At 36.0% G+C, this 16,931-nt stretch overlaps 1 protein-coding gene across 2 annotated transcripts in view; it reads left to right on the forward strand.

Moving 5' to 3' along the window:
- The window catches only part of CNPY1 (canopy FGF signaling regulator 1), a 114,295-nt gene extending 98,115 nt beyond the window's left edge, over positions 1-16,180 (forward strand). For both annotated transcript variants that reach the window (XM_063452679.1, XM_063452678.1), the window contains exons 4-6: positions 10,463-10,669; positions 11,448-11,544; positions 15,808-16,180. In XM_063452679.1, the coding sequence (XP_063308749.1) occupies positions 10,463-10,669; positions 11,448-11,544; positions 15,808-15,842 (339 nt within the window). In that variant the 3' untranslated portion in view covers positions 15,843-16,180. The remainder of the gene's footprint in view (positions 1-10,462; positions 10,670-11,447; positions 11,545-15,807) is intronic.
- Positions 16,181-16,931: the final 751 nt, after the last annotated feature.

Here is a 16,931-nt window from a genome sequence, read left to right on the forward strand (position 1 = left end):
AGTGCTACTCAAAGCATGGGTGAGTCAATTACAAAATATGAAAGGATGCAAACGTTTATCTGGCACAGATAAATACATTACTCTTCTTTTTTTTAATTGAACATTTTCAGAATCATTTTTTTTTTCTGGCGCACGAATTGGCAGCACAAATTATAGGAAAATGAATCGTAGATTTAACCCCTCAATGGCAAAAGGAATATGCCCTTTGTGGCCCACCTTGGGTTAGTTAAGGCCATCGCCATAATTATTTTACTTGCCAACAGGGTCTGGAGTGCAGATTCTGAATGCAAACAAACAAACCATTTGAACAGATGTAGATTAACCTTTTTGGCAATCTTTGCAAATGCCTGTGGTCTGTCGAGTGTGGGGTCTTGTTTTGAAACTTGCCCAGTAATGTGGGGTAATTTCTATTTACAGCTACTCAATTCTACACCCTACTTTAAATTGAGAGCATTTACATAAATAGGGCCTATTGGGTCTTAATGGGACAATTCAGACCAGTGATGGGTGGCTGTCCGTGGATGGTCTGCGCCAGTCACTGCTATCCTTCAATGATCGGACTAAAGAAAAGTATTGCCATGAGCAACACTTAAGGGAGGTCTGTGGGTGGCATGGGTTTAACACTGAACGTAGGGTCGGTGCTAGAAGACTCCAGGCACTATAACCACTTAAATAACCGCTATAATGTTATAGTGCCTAGAGTGTCGCGTTAATGTCAATGGCATAGTTAGAGGCCTTATAAATAGCAGTGGCAGGTACAAAGCACTTGTTTTGCTCAACCATTTGGCACTCAAATGGTCACAAGCCATTATACTATTAGAACATGAATTGGTTCTGTTTTGAAATTTTAGATGTGAATTTCACACATATCTATAGTCTCCGTGATCTTTCCTGCCAGTCTTTAATTAATTTAGTAATTTTGCGATGCAGTGATCAAGTTTGCTGCTCCTGGGAGATTGAAGTTTCTTTAAAACCAAGCCTAGTTTATCCTTTTTAACTCGAATCCTGATCTAAAACCTGTCTTCCTGACGTGGAAAGATTAAATGAAATAAACTTGGAGATCGCAGCACTATTTGCTGCTGTTTATTTGTGTGTTTGGCCTCAGTTCAGAAATACCTACTAAATACATATATCTATGAGACTCCTATTTATTGACGGAACCCAGATGTTTTTCCCGTTATCTATTACTCACATCAAACCTTTTATTATGCCTCATTAAGATTCACAGAGTAAGAATATTTCTAATTATATTATCTAATAAACTAAACCTTAGAACCTTAGAAGATATTTGCATATTATATGAAGAAATCTCACCCAACAAAATCGCTGTGGATTCAATTAACATAATAGCTAATTATAGAACTCATCATCCTTCAGTGTTTTTGTGTGCTCATTTTCCTCCTGTTCTAGCCTACAGCACCTAAGGTTTGGATTGCATCTTCTAAATATTGACTTTTAACCATGTTTAATTAGCAACAGAACATCTTTATAGAATGGAAATGGGTGGCTAGTTCCTATTCTTTTTCTCTAGAATTCCAACTGAATTTTTTTTTCATATGAAAGAGTGCAGCTAACACACACATTATAACTGTTTCAAGTGCTGTTAAGTAGTTAGATACATGCTTAATATGAGCGTGACTACTAACTGTATGCTAGGTGATGTGTGCAAAATGGCAGTCATGCCAAAGGTTTGTTACCGCTGGCCTATTTAAAGTATAGCAAGCACCAGATGTGATGAAACATAAATTTAGGAATGTGCGTGATTTCAAATAACCTCTCATTATATTTATATTTCTGGCTGGCACACCTCAGATTTCATAGCATTCTGCAACTTTAGATTAGTGCCAGTTAATTTCTTTTCAGATATAACTTTGACAAACGATAGCATACCGAGCAGTGCATTGCATTACAACAGAAACTTTATTTTAGATATTTTAGTGCAATAGCTCACTAGATTTTATGTATAAATATCAGGTCTAAAGAAAGAAGAAGCATTATTTTTCTAGAATTTTGCTCTATTAACGGCCAGAATAGTCCGTGTAACTATTGGTCATGACTGGTGGTATCTAATGGTGATAGTCTCTAATTATCGTTGAAAGATGACATTTACAGCATTTAAAAAGCTTGTTTGTCATGCAGGTTGATGAGAAACTTGTCCAATATGTTGTTTGGTTCAACACAACAAATTCTCCATGAGAAAGCTTTTCTGATCTTCATTATTTTCACTGCCAAAGGAGTAAGCATTTCATTTCACTACAATATAGTCTGTGGGATGAATTAAACAGAGAAAATGTATTTGCAATTCTGCAGTGCTGAACACGTTGCGTAAACACAGATAATTTTTAGTGAAGGCGGACTGCTTTTACACGCATGACTCTTTGCACTTTGTTCTTAAATCCAGTATCTCGAAGAGTCTGTACTGGATGAGAAACCTTGTTTCAGGATAATTGCAATAGCATACCTCCCAACTGTCCCTACTTAAGTGAAAATTCCTATTTTAGGCCCAAATTCCTCTGTCCCTAATTTATATCCAATTCAATGTTCCTTTTTCTTGGAGCTCCATATTGATGGTGAGTCTGATTGTACAACAGAGTTCTACTGTAATCATATGCACAGCAATATATCTTTAAAACAGCAGATCCCAAACTGTGTGCCGTGGCGCCCAGAAGCATCGCGATGGGCACACAGGGGAGCCGCAAGATATTTTCCCGGTGCTATGATGATAGCACCGGGAATCGTGCCTCCCTCTCCCTGGCCAGCTCTGCAGGACCAGAGGGGAGATCAGAGATCTCCCTTTCCGGCCTACTAGCAGTGTAATGCTGGCAGCCGGCAGGGGAAGGAGGAAGAGAGGACCAGGGGGAGCTCTAACTTGCAGCTCTGCCGGGTTCTTCTCTCGCAAGCACGCAGTGTTGCCGTGGTTACCATGGTAACGCTCCGAATTTCGCGACAGTGAACTCTAGACTCAGGAGCTGCTAGAACCACTTGAACCACCAGTACTTACCCACCAGACCACCAGTGATTGCCCCCCCTGCCTTCCCCCCCCCCCCCCCTTCCAGGCAAAGGTAAGCAGGGAGGGGGATATTAAAATAATAAAACAAATAAAAGTATATATTTATCTGCACTCCTACCCCCACAGACCCACAATAACTCAACTTATACACACAATTACCCCCCATACACACAACCTCTGCCCCTATACACACACACACATTACCCCCAATACATACAAACCGCTCACACTATCACTATCCCCTCATACACTGCCCTCCCACCACACACTGTACCCCATAACACAACCAACCCCCCCATACACACACATTACCCCTCCATACACACACATTACTCCTCCATACACCCAAACGGTACCCCACACACACACATTACCCCTCATACACTGCTCCCCACATGCACACACTGCCCCCCACACACACACATTACCCCCATACACACACTGCCCCTCCATACACACAAACAAACAGTACCCCTCACACACTGTACCCCTCATACACCGCCCCCACACACACTGTACCCCCTTACACATCAAACTGCCCCACATACACACACACTGCATCCTTCACACACACACACTACATCCTTCACAAATACAATGCACCCCCGTACACTCACTGCATCCCACACATGCATGTAAACTGCTGTAAACAGGCTACACTGATTACTTCCGTCAATTGCCCTTCAGCCCCGTTTCCCATCTCTCTGGACCGGGGGGGTGATCCTGGTCCCCACAGGCACACAGTTTGTACCAACGCAGCAACAATACCAGCTACACCACACTCTCGCAACACCCGACAAGATGGCGGCTGAGCACACACCTAGAGTTGACTGGCCTGTGCGACCTGCACTTACACCCCTGCATCCAGCGGACCAATTAATGAAACGACTCGAAGACCTATTTGACCATTTTTGGAAAGCCTTGGAGACACGCATATCAGCTGCAACACCTCAGAATTGAGGGAGAGGGGTCTGGACTGTGAGTGGACTTCCCCTCGGTAATCATCTGCCCTATACTCACCTACCTTCAACAACCAGCCCACCTGGACCGAGGGCCATGAGAGGCATAGCCCATGAGCATCATCCACGTGGATATTAGTCTGACAGCTGAGTTTCATAGGCTACCTGCCATAACCACTTGTCTCATTATGTTGCACTTATTTTAATTAGGGAGCTGCACTGGCCTGCCTATAATATTGGGTGACTCCAGGATGTACATCTATGTTTTACTTATGTTTTGTTTAATATCTTTTGGGCCAGTGGTTCACTTGTTACTAGCTGCCTGCACAGTTTCACTCATGTGCCACCATCTGTAAATCTAGTCAGTATGTTTGTAATGCCACCCTGTCTTTACGCTGGTACTGTCTCTCATGCAGGCACTATGCCTATTTTGTTTAATACGAAACGGAGTATAGGTATGCTTCTGGCTTAATCACTATGGGCTCGGTGGATTCAAAGATTGATTTAAAAAAAGACTGGTAAGCTAATTATCTCCCGGGAACAGAGAGGCAAACATAAAAATATAAAACCTAAAAATACCCCAAAAAATACCCCAAAACATCATAAAAACATAAAATTATACATTACCTAATAGCTCTGATCTTAGCTTTCAAGTTCTCCAAATAGCGCTCAGATCCATGCAGTGTAGAGGATATGCCACCATGTTAAAGATCTGACCGGCCGCACGCGTGGTCCTATGCCCGAAACAGTTCCAGGGCGTTCGGTGCTTTGGTCGGTCAACTTTCGGGAGCTCCTGCGGCCTCAACACGGGGTGCTCCGGCTGGCTCCCAGGTAGCAATTGTGCCCCTTGGTCTCAGGCACCTTCCCTCCAAAAACGCTCTCTCCTGGCTGGTTGCAAAGTCGTTCAAAACCCCAGACCAAGTTGTCCGGGAGTCGCACGGTCACATCATGCCGACAGTTCCATAACGATCGCAGCTAAGTACCGCTGAGGACAATTCGTGGGTTTCTTCATGCGAACGGCCACCATGTAGCTAGTGTTCGGTTCCGTTTGAATAAAGGGAAAGTGCCGAACCAGGGGCACTCGGGGGAAAGCTGCTAATGGTGTCTGGGGAGGTTTACCTCCTGAACAGGGTCTTTGGATACGGCCCATAGTCCTTAGACATGTATACCTTTTCCCCTAATCCTGCCCATATTCCAATTTATAATCCCAGTCCTAATAGCACTTCTCAAGGGATTGCCTTGTCAGTACTGACATCAAAGGCATTTCCTAGCTCACACTGTACTGATGACTCTGTGAGCACTCTGTAGAGTGTGATTGCAGTATAAGAGGGAAAACGCTCTCTCATGCTGTAGCTTTTCAAATAGAAATCGATACTGGGCAATTTTTAACTTTACCGCAGCAATTCTTTATAAGGCTATGAGCAACACTAACGGAAAAGATACCTGGAGATCCCTGGTACCAGCAGAAATTTAATCTGATGGTACCTTTACTACATGACTGTCTATGACATTTGCTTTTGTGATGATTATGAAACTGCCTTGAGTAATTATCATGAGTTACTGCTCTGTACTATACTATATTTACTCACTTTCATAAGCTAATTATGGTTGGCACGTATGTTACAAATGTAGTTTAATCGTATACTTGATGTCTGCTTTGTGGCTGTACCATTTTGGATAATACAATAAAAACATTGTGAAAACAAAAGTTAGTCTTTTAAATATTCTTTGTGTTTTTAGAAATACGTGTTGGAGAATAAATCATGTTTTCTAATGTTGTCTCTGTTTTTGAGTTGTATTAGGCGCAAATTTGGGTTTTCTATCGGGTAGTCAGGGTCAAATTAGCCTTTCATCATTCTGAGGTCTATCCCATCAGTGCAATCAAGCTGTGTAACAATTACAAAATAAATATCCCATAAATTGCTTGAAAGTAAAATTTTCTTTACATTGCATGATTTATTTTTATCATAGCATATTTTGGGGGTATACAGATCTATTCTTTGTTATTATATTAATTGGATAGAATTGTCAAGAACCGCACACTGATACCTGTCAGATGCACATGGTTAGATGTGTCTCATCTTTACCAATGTGTCTACTTATGCCATATATTATCTTACGTCACCACCGTATTAACCCCTTAAGGACCAAACTTCTGGAATAAAAGGGAATTATGACGTGTCAGACATGTCATGTGTCCTTAAGGGGTTAAATGCACTAACCGTAAAGGAAAACTGTAGTGTTAGGAATACAAAACAGTATTCCCAACACCTTGTTACCCTCTTTTTTATTATCTTTATTTTACAGAGTTGGGTATACTTTAAGACTATATTATCTGTACCTGCTGCACATGGTAATATTTGATAATTTACATTCATCGATTTTTCTGTTACAAGCTCTGGTGCCTGAGCATATAATAATGGGGATAGTGGGCATCTATGATGTGTTCCATTTATTTTAATTCCAAAGATTTCCAGGTGAATTCCTGTTGTGGGTTTGTCATTTTTTAAAATGCTTCAATAAATGTAAATAATCAAGCATAAAATGGGAAAGTATTCTTGATAATTATAATTATATTGGCCCAGAAAGTCAGAGAATATTTTAGTGTGTCGGCAACACTTGAAAATGCAGGTCATGCACAGGATCGGTGCAAATACAGTTTTTACGTGAGTTTCTCCCTAGGCACAACCCTTAAATAATAATTGACAGGAAAACTAATGAAAAAAAATGTAATAAGAGTGGCTCTGAGAGACATCCTAAAAATCTGTGACTATGACCTTGATTTAATTTGTTTGGATAAGCATTTATTAAATTATTTTAAAAAATGAATAAAAGAAAATACTAAACTGTGTTTTTTTTGTTTTGTTTTTATAGATAAATAATTTAGAATGTTTTTTCTAACAGATTGTGATTCTTTGAAAAGCTTATCCAAAAAATGAAATTGGGGACTGTGTTGGTAAAAGAGGGATTATTAATGTGTATTTTTAATGTTTCTTAGAATACTGAATCTAAATTATTATTTCACATTTATTGCAAGGATTTACCATGACTTTACAGTGCTCGCTAGGCAGAATGTAATATGACATTTATAAATTAAAGCGGTTTTAATTATTTTTTTCAGGGTTTGGGCTTTAAGAAGTAATTACCTTTAATTGGCCTAACTTTTTCAGTTTGTAATCCTTATTGGTGTCAGATTAACTGTTCATATTTTCTCCAGATCTAAATAATTTTAACTTGTAACCATGTGACACAAGAAGTAGCCACATATAGAGTAAAACGCTCTGTTGCCATAGCAGCACTAAAATAAAACTTCTACATTTGTATGCATTTAAACCCACTGGAAATTATTAAAATGACAGAGCTAAGACAGAGCTTACCCCACTGATTCGACTAAGTGGAACGTAGTCGAACCACCTTTTTAAATGCAACTTTATATAATGTTATGGGATTTTCTGTTTAATACTGTTCATTTTTTATTGTTGGAACAATTATCTCTGTAGTTATTATTATTATTACCATAGTTGCATTTGTTTTATTTCTCCAACCTTCATCAATAAATCTATATTTAATCTTTCTTTGCAGCATGCAATATAATTTGACCTAAATGTTAGGCTTTACTTGAAAAAGTGTCAGTACAGTAATTACTTTAAAGAAAATACATCTTTCTTTATTTCCATATAAAATCTAAATCTCATGCATAAATGTACATTTGTGGAATATATTACAAGTTATTATATGTATCTTCATTATAATAGGTTTATGTCACATTTCTTGTTGACATGGCCACTGATTCTTCTAACAAGTTGTCATATTAATCTTATTATATATATCTATGTCTGATAGATCATGATGCCTTTCACACAATATATAATTATTTTATGCTATGAAATAGAGATGGGCAGATGGTGAATTACTCTGTTCTGATTTTATATATGACTTATTATTACAAACGTTATGTCCCCTTAACATGTCGGGGTAAATACAATACTTTAGCCCACATTCTGTGCAAAGCAACTGAGTATGAAATAAATGATCTCCAAAATCAGTTATACTGGAGATTTTTTTTCAGCTAAGCATTTTGCAATGAATTATTCAAATTTGTTCCCAACTCATTTCAGTTGATTATTTAGTTACTCATCCCAAAAATAATTATCAACTTGGGAATTATTATTATATGTTCAAACAATGAGTTTAACCCCTTATGGACACATGACATGTGTTACATGTCATGATTTCCTTTTATTCAAGAAGTTTGGTCCTTAAGGGGTTAAAGGATCCTGTCCTTTCTCTACCACACCTTCCACCCTTTCTCAGTGCTTTCCATTCCAATCCTTGGAATTGCCTAGTGACGTATGCCTTCTCCATTAATCACATTGTGTTCTTGCTGGGCTCTCACAGTTATTTTTCCTAGCAGTAACTGGGCCATGGTCAGGTAATGAACAGCTGTGGAGCAGTGAAAACAGGAAATTCCTTCCCCTAGTAATGACAAATCTAGGAAAAACCCTATTCAGGAGTGGTGACTCCCTTCACTTCATGGAGGTTGGCCTTACTTGTTTATGGGTCGAACCTCTTTCCTCTTTTACGTGAGCTTTCATGGTCAACACTTTCACTTTTTGTCTTGACCATATCCATTCTTACTTTGGGGTAAAAAAAAACTAACCATAGAAATATAATAATAATGCAAATTATACCTCTAATTCCTTATAGGTACACGTTCGACCATTGCAAGAGATTTTATTTGTACCTATATAATTTTGTTTAAAAATACTGCAAAACTTCCACTTTGTATGCCATGTTTCTGATACTAATTGTTTGTCATTCTCAGTAATCACAATATACTGTATCCATCTCATCCTTTATTATAACAATAAACAAACCAAATTCATAGACTACAAGTTGACCAACGCTATGTATCTGTGGCCTGGCAGGAGTAACTGTATATAGAATAAAAATGGCCTATCTGATATACTGGAAGACTAAATTGCATCTGTGTGCATGCCTGCCCATGAAGCTTTTATCATGTCCTTTTAAGATCAGTATTTTAATTAACTAAGGTCATCTAAATTAGGTCTTGAACCTTCTGCAGTGTAACTGCTGGTCCTTTGGTGCATTTTGAAGCATTAGTTTTGCCAGCGATGCAAACAGTGTTAAGATAACATTTGCTCTAACCTTTTGTATGTCACAGTTAGCTCTTGACTGTTTGTTAGACCCCTGTTATCTTGTACATGATGTGTATACATAGTTAAATAGAAATTCAATTTTTCTCTTTAGTTGTAACTAGCAGCACATCTCGCCACAATCGTGAACTTAAAGAATCACAAAGAAATGTGCATAATTAATAGTGAGATTTTATTCTTTCTTTTTTGTGAGACTGTGCTGTGCTTTTTAATGAATCAGTCCTGCTGTGAACGTATGAATTACAAATATCATGGAATTTTTTTTTTTGGACAAAACAATAAAATCTTTTTTCTTCCGTTCTTTTTTTATGTAAACTCTGTAAAACAAATGTCACTTCCAGAAGGCTGAATTTTAAATGGACCATGAATGAAACAAAAAAAAAAAAACGAGGCACAAATTTTAATTCTCCAGTCTGTATTTATTTGATTTGTGTCCAGATGGTGCCGAAGCAAGGAAACCCTTTGTGTAAATGAGGAGCACATGTGAAAGTCCTTCTATAATGTAGTCATTGAGACCGGAAGGGTTCATACTGTGTCTGAAAAGAGACAATAGAGACTGGATATATCAACATTGCAGAAATCTAGTTCATTTGTGATTCAACCCCTTTGACTGTGGTTGTCATGAAAACTTCCTACTTTGATCAGCAGAGGGTGGAGAGAAGCATTCTAAAGGCCCAAAGATGCATCAGGGTTATTTACTGTGCTGTTGGTTTGTCTTCACACCCCCACTCCGGAAGAAGCAGCAGATATAAGACCATCTTGCACCTTGACCTGTCTAGACTGAGCAGTGAGGGGTTTTTTTTTGGGGGGGAGGGTTGTTATGTTTTTTGTTTTTCTTTTTTCTACCAAGAGTACTGGGTGCTCTTTGACCCTTTAAGTATTTGCTGTTGAGACACTCACTAAGTATGTAGGTAATGTGCAAAATCTTCACTAGAATTCCTGCTTAAGTCAGAGGGAAAGCGAACGAGACAAAGACAAGGACCACCTGTTCAGAAATCAAACTGAAACAGTAGAACCTGGAAGAAGTTACATTTTCGTAAACTATTCTTTTTTTCGCAAAGCCCCTGGGAAGCACTAAAACAGCTGCATTGGGGATGGCATATAACAACTAAGCAGAGCAAATGGCTTTCTATAACTCTCACACATGCAAAGAGTTTAGAAACTGTGTAACTATTCCTGTTTTCTGTAGAATAGGTTTTGAAATCATTATCTTTTATACCTGTTTTGGTTTGTTTTTGATGGGGGAAAAAAGTGCAAGCTATTGTTCTGCTAACACATTTGTTTCTAATGTTTTGTTGTTATTTAATTTTTGCCAGGTACCTTTAGCAAAATCCGAGCAATATCTTACTGAACTAATTGAAAGTATATGTGAAAAGATGGATGACTACGGCCTCTACACGGACCCAGGAACTCAGGAGAAATCATATAAAAGGTTTGCTCCAAGAGAAAATGAGCCATTCATCTCAGAAGACTTCAACAATTTCAAATTCAATCCTGAAGAGCCCGGTACATTAAAGTATGCGGTAAGGCCATCAGTTTGCTTGGTTGTTATATTTGAGCATTAAGTACACAATGTTTCTTGATACGGCCTCTGTTATTTTAGAAGTTGCTTTTCTTGCATGCAAATAGTATCCTGTTAATGGATATTTTTTTAACAAATTCACATATATATGGACACAATGGCAGAAATTTAAAATAAATGTTAAAATTATATTTAGCAGGATTTGTGGTAATTTTTTTCTTTTTTTATGTTTAGGTAAATTTACCAAACATTAGCAAAAATGCAGCATTTACCTTTCTATTAATATTTTAACTTCTTATTAAAATCATTTGTATAATTTATAACCGTTTTATGAATTGAGCACAGAGGAGTAAAATATATCCTGCTATAGCAAACACTGCTTTTATTTTTTATTTTTTTTATTTTTTAATTTTAAGATTATAATCGGCATTCATTAAACTTGCATAGTTTTATCATAGTTGGGGAGGGGGGGGGGGAATTGGCTTACATACAAAAAAAAATGCTGACATGCAATACAGTCCTAGACAAAAGAATGCACCGATTTTTTTTTTTATTTGTTTTAGGTAATATTTTGAAGAAAAATAATTCCTTTGTTACTACCCCCACTCCCATAACTATAGCTCATGTTAAAATGAAAAAGTTACAGAAAGTAATATGACCTCTTAATGATCTCATTTTTGTTATCTTGTGTTTGTATGTGTGTATGCGCATCAGTGCACGCCTGTGCGTGTTTATGTGCTTGTCTGTGTTGACCACTTTTCCTTTCTCGCTTCTTCCAGTGTGAACGTGTGGCAGAGGAGCACGAAGATGAAATTTTTTCACTTATTACCCAAGACGTAGACAATCTTGCTGACAAGCTTTGCACTGTGGAAACAGGTAGTGTGTCTGATATATGCTTATACTGCAGCGTGTTGGTTTTTTTTTTTTTTCTCTCCAGCCCCATTAGTGCTGGAGGCTGGGCCGGCAATGTACATTGTGCTGAAATCCCACCCCTTTATCAAATGCTATGAAATTACTATATCAGTTCGTCATGATACATACCATCTATATAACTTCTTATTTTTCTATGACATATGCCTATGTGTTTATATAGAAGTCTGTCATGTGCTGGCTTATATCTGGATCCTTATCACCCTGCATCAGTAATCTGAGTGTTAAGAGATGATACATTAATTTACATTGTTAGCAAAGCACTTGCCTTGTAGGCCCATGTAGATAAAACCATTTTTATATCATTATTGGGGTGAAAGAAAACAACTATCGGATGAACGTTTTCACACAGACACTCTTTGAAGACTACACAAGCCTCTGATTCCATTTTCCATTCAGATAACATATCTATTACCAATTGTAATTCTGTACCATGTAACCTTACAAAGTGGAAGGGCCACGTTGCACATTTCTGAGGCACGCAAATAAAAGCAGACGCCATTGATGGCGCTTTTCTTTTTTTTTTTTTTTTTTTTTTTTCTTTTGTGTATTTTTTTTTTCAGGATAATTCATGTTTGAAATTACAGTAGTTCTTAAAATATTAATGAGCTGAAGAATAACTGAATTCCATACACTAGAGCCAAATTGGCCTACTTGGTAAAATAATAAAAGGCACTTTTTATTGCTCAGGAACCAAGCAATGTAGTTTGCTTTACCACGTAGACACAGCCTGTTTTAGGTGGAGAAAAATGCATTATGTATCCAAGATAAAATATTGATTTTCGAACCAATGACATCTTAAAATGAAGGCTTGAGATCTTGGTATGTAAAAGAAAAAACCCTCAGGTTTTAAATAAATATTTAATCCGAACAGTATGTGCTTATAGATCTCCGCTCATGCAGCTGGCGTTGTAAATGAAGTGGGTAAAACTTTTGACATTTTTCTATACAGTACTGAATCTATGGAACCATGCTGTTGCAAGACAATTCCCCAAAATATAAAGTTTTTTCAAGAATATTCAAAATGCAACAAAATTGGACCTCATCGTAAATTTACCCGTCTTGCTGTCTCCTGCATTACTTTTGGTAGTTTATGTTCTCATTTCATGAATCCAAATAGTGCAGTCTGATACATACTACGAGAAAACAACCTACCTAAGTATGTTTTCATTTTAAATATTTTTATATTGTTGTTTAGATTTTTTTTTTTTTTTTTTTTTTGGTGGGGAGGATTTCTTTTACATATTCAGGCCCTAAAGCCTTAAGTGAATTCAAACAATAACAAACTGTTAGTTTGCAAGCTGCACCGTCAATAACAAGTATATAGATATATACATATAGATAGAGATGTGTACGTGTATTTATCATATACACACACACACGCATTGAGAACTACATTTTAAAATGTTTTAAAGCAGGTGATTACAAGCAGTGTTGTTTTATTTTGTTCCTAATATGAATCTAAGAAATAATTTAAACTGAAGTGAATAAAGGTGACTTAACTATTCTAAAGTATATGTGCACCAGTCTTATTCGTAGAGTTATCCTAAGGTGTGAATTCAATTTAAATTTAAGGTAAAAGTAGCCGAAATCGAAAAACTCTCTAAGCCAGCTATGCTTCCAGATCGGCTTCTTTGGCCTTAAATTTGAAACTCACTTTGAATTCTGACTTTATTGAATAACACTGTAAGTATTTATCTGTATTTATCAAGCTGTACTCGCTCTTGTTTGTTTTCCTGGCTTTTGATAACAGTCACTGTTTACAGACCTGCTTCCAAGCTGCACATACCATGAACTGTGATTTGTAGCTCGAGGTGTGGGCAGTGATTTAATGTATGACTCCAGTAATTTATTTTCTATTAATTGTGCCTAATTGCCTGCATAACAAAAATGTCTGTCAACCAATCAGAGAGCAGTTTCAGGAAACTTTTTAAACAGGACTATCTGATCGCTGTAGATATCGCATGAAACATTTAACAGCTTGCCATTTGGTTTCATATTTTTTACGTGTAATGTTGGGTTTAACCTCACATACTAAGTACCTGTATACTTCAAAACAAGCTTAGCAAATTTGTGCTAAAATGTCTGTCAATTTTACTTTCTGTCACATGCTTTATTTACTGTGTTGTTGATCACTTATCGAGAAACTGTTCGAGACAAACTTTCCACTTGTTTGCATATCGATATATAAATATACATTTACAATTGGAAATATTTGGTTTTCTCTTCCACAGTATGTTTGTTTGTTTTTTTTTGTTTAGTTTTTTTTAGAACAATATTAAACAAGCCCAGCTTGTATTTTCAGTTGAATTGCAGTGTAAAAAGTATATTTGCAGAAATATAACATTTCTTAATTGGGTCTAAATTTTAGCTTTTGTTAAATAAAAATGACTATGTATAAAGCTATTTCAAAATATCCATCATTTTTATATAATGTTCGGGAATTTGCAGTTTTCCATTTTGGTATATATGACCATCACATTTCTGCAGTCATATTGGGCAATATTTAAAACTACAAAGTGCTTTGGTTATGTTTCATAATGATAACAAAATGTACAATATTTGTGTGTCTTTAACCCGTTGAAAATTATATTAACATGTAATCTAAGTCACGTTCCACCTTGAAATATATTTCATTGTTCCTTCTCGGCTTCTTGCAGTAATAATTTGAAAAAATTCTCGTTGTCTGTAAAAAAAATTACATATATATTTTTAATTACAAGTACATTTAAAGTAGCTCAATTGATGGGTTTGTTTAGCCATCAGTTGTGACGAGGAGGGGGGAATCCGAAATTACTCTATACTGCTTATTTATTAAAAACATTTTTTTTGGAGGGTGGGCACCTTGACAATCATTTGAACTCTAATACAGTGCAATGTAAAAATAGATTGGTATTTTTTATTGTCTAAATGTCTTTCTATTTTTACTAGTTGATAGGTAGAATTGTAAACATGGGCAGGGAGATGTTATTATCATTTATTTATGTAGTGAGGATGGTTGGTGCTAGGCTAATGCAAAATAATATCGTCTTAAGAAATCCCTGGGCCTTTACGAGGTGAGTATTTTAGATATTTATGTTAGGAGTAGACACTAGACAGTACCACAATCAGACAAGTTTGAAATAATGCCTTATGTTGAAGAGAGTTAGTACAAAAAACATATCAAAGGCTACAGGACACCCATTGCAGGGTTGGCTTATGTATTAAAAGTCAGCAAATATTTTTATTGATTATGAGATGTATGTTACATTATTTATTCTGGGTTGTTTTTGTTGTTGTTGTTTTTTTATGTCTTTAAATTGTTTCTTCGTGAAAAGTCATGAGAAGGAGAGTTTGAGTAGAAGACTTTTAAGGAAAGATTGTAAATGCTTTGCAAATATTAAATGTAGGGCAGTTTTAAATGATCGCTATCATGTTGAATGTATGCAGCTAAACAACACAGTAACTTTCCATGTGTCGTGCTAAATTTTTACATTAATCCTTCCAAATTAGAAAGAAAAATGTGATGACTCTACGAAAAAGATTGTGGATCTCATGGGGGAACGATTTCACGTTTTTCTTTCAGGATTACATTTAATTTAAATATTTATAATAGGGTTTCCAAAGCCCTGTTCATTATAACACTGAACTTTTACAGGGCGATTCTATTTGACCTTGAAATTTCAGGTCATCATATGTACTTTGTTTTTATAATGAGTACATCGCAAATGGCAGGAGGATAATGTGTCTGATACTCTCTTAATGCCTTCATTGCTACAGCACAAGTAGTGGTATAACATTTGTATCTAAATATATACATGAGTAAATGTATTTTAGATGGTTTATAAATACCATACAAACTTTGCTCCCGCTATTGGGCATTTTGGTGCCCTGTTTGTGTACACGCTATTCAATCTGTGTTTAAAGTATTGTTTTATTAATTTGTTTTACTTTTATATGTTATGCCTTCACCTTTTGCACTTAAAGTCAGTGTCATTATTATAGGGTTCACATTATTCTTCTGGGGTCCTAAGACTTATAATACAAATATTAAAAGGTTCTTATCCTACTATGGTACACACATTTTTCACCTGTGCATGTTTTTATCACAGAGCTTATATGAAATATACCTGCACATTCTTGGCTGGATACACCACTATGTATGTTTGTTTACCATACAGTTTACATGTCACTGTAAATAATACATATGTTTATTTTTTGTCATTGTAGATCTATGTAAAGAGACTCTTCATAGTGAATTATAGAAGGTGCGCTACTATGTTCCAGCGAGCAAGACTGAAAATCAAATTCTCACCATTCTTTTATTACAGGACTGTAAAGTTTTTGTTTTTTCTACTATTCACAGTCTGTTTACTTGTTTTAAACAGTTTAGGTTATATTTGTTTATATTTGCCAGCCTGTAGGTCTACTATCCTACAAATAAGTCAGATTAAGTTGACCAATATTTGTACTAACGGTGTAAGAGTATAGCAATTATTTTCTTTATAAATGAGGGACATTTGATGTTGGTGGACGAAGATTATTTTTCCATTTCATAAAATAAGAAGCTGTATGTAAAATAAAAACAAATTATTTGGGAAAATGTTGTATATTTTCATAATATCATATATTTACGTGTGTTTGTTCATTCGATGTATGTACATATATATATAGATATCAATGTGTTTTTTCCAATATAGAAACTTCATGTTAAAAATTTCTATTTATAACAAGGGAAAGTCTGATCTACTACGTCTTCCTTCATCAAGTATAGCTCACACATTTGTTTGCAGTAAAACAATATTTAGATAGCAATATGTTCCTGGTCACCCTGCTATTTAAGGCCATTTCACATTTGCAAGGTCAGTTCCTGCCATATTAAAAAAAACAAAATGCTTCATTTAGCTCCTTTCTTTTAAAAACAGAGTAAATAATTTACATAATTCTAATTTCAATGTGAACACTATTATGGGAGAAACATTTTATACATTTTCACACTTTAGAAGTTTAAGTCAGATGAGCCGTGATATAAAGGAGATTTAAAAGTTTAATAAAGAAAGGTATTGTCAGGAGAATACTTGGAATCTTTATAGTATTTGGCAATTGCTTATTTTAATCGTAACAGTTTACCATGTTGCGGAATTATTGTAAATACAAGAGTATGCAAATTGGTCCTGATTTAGCAAGAATATAGCACAGCTTCACATTACAACTCATTACAATTATTTTATTATAAAACACTATTTATTTTAAATCTTTATAATATTACATTTTCTAATAAGCTTTAATGATGTGTTTGTGTATGAGTGATATTTTGTGTATCTCTGAGGTTAATCATAATTAGTTACACCCTT

The sequence above is a fragment of the Pelobates fuscus genome, chromosome 4 (assembly GCF_036172605.1).
Source record: "Pelobates fuscus isolate aPelFus1 chromosome 4, aPelFus1.pri, whole genome shotgun sequence".
Classification (NCBI taxonomy): Eukaryota; Metazoa; Chordata; class Amphibia; order Anura; family Pelobatidae; genus Pelobates; species Pelobates fuscus.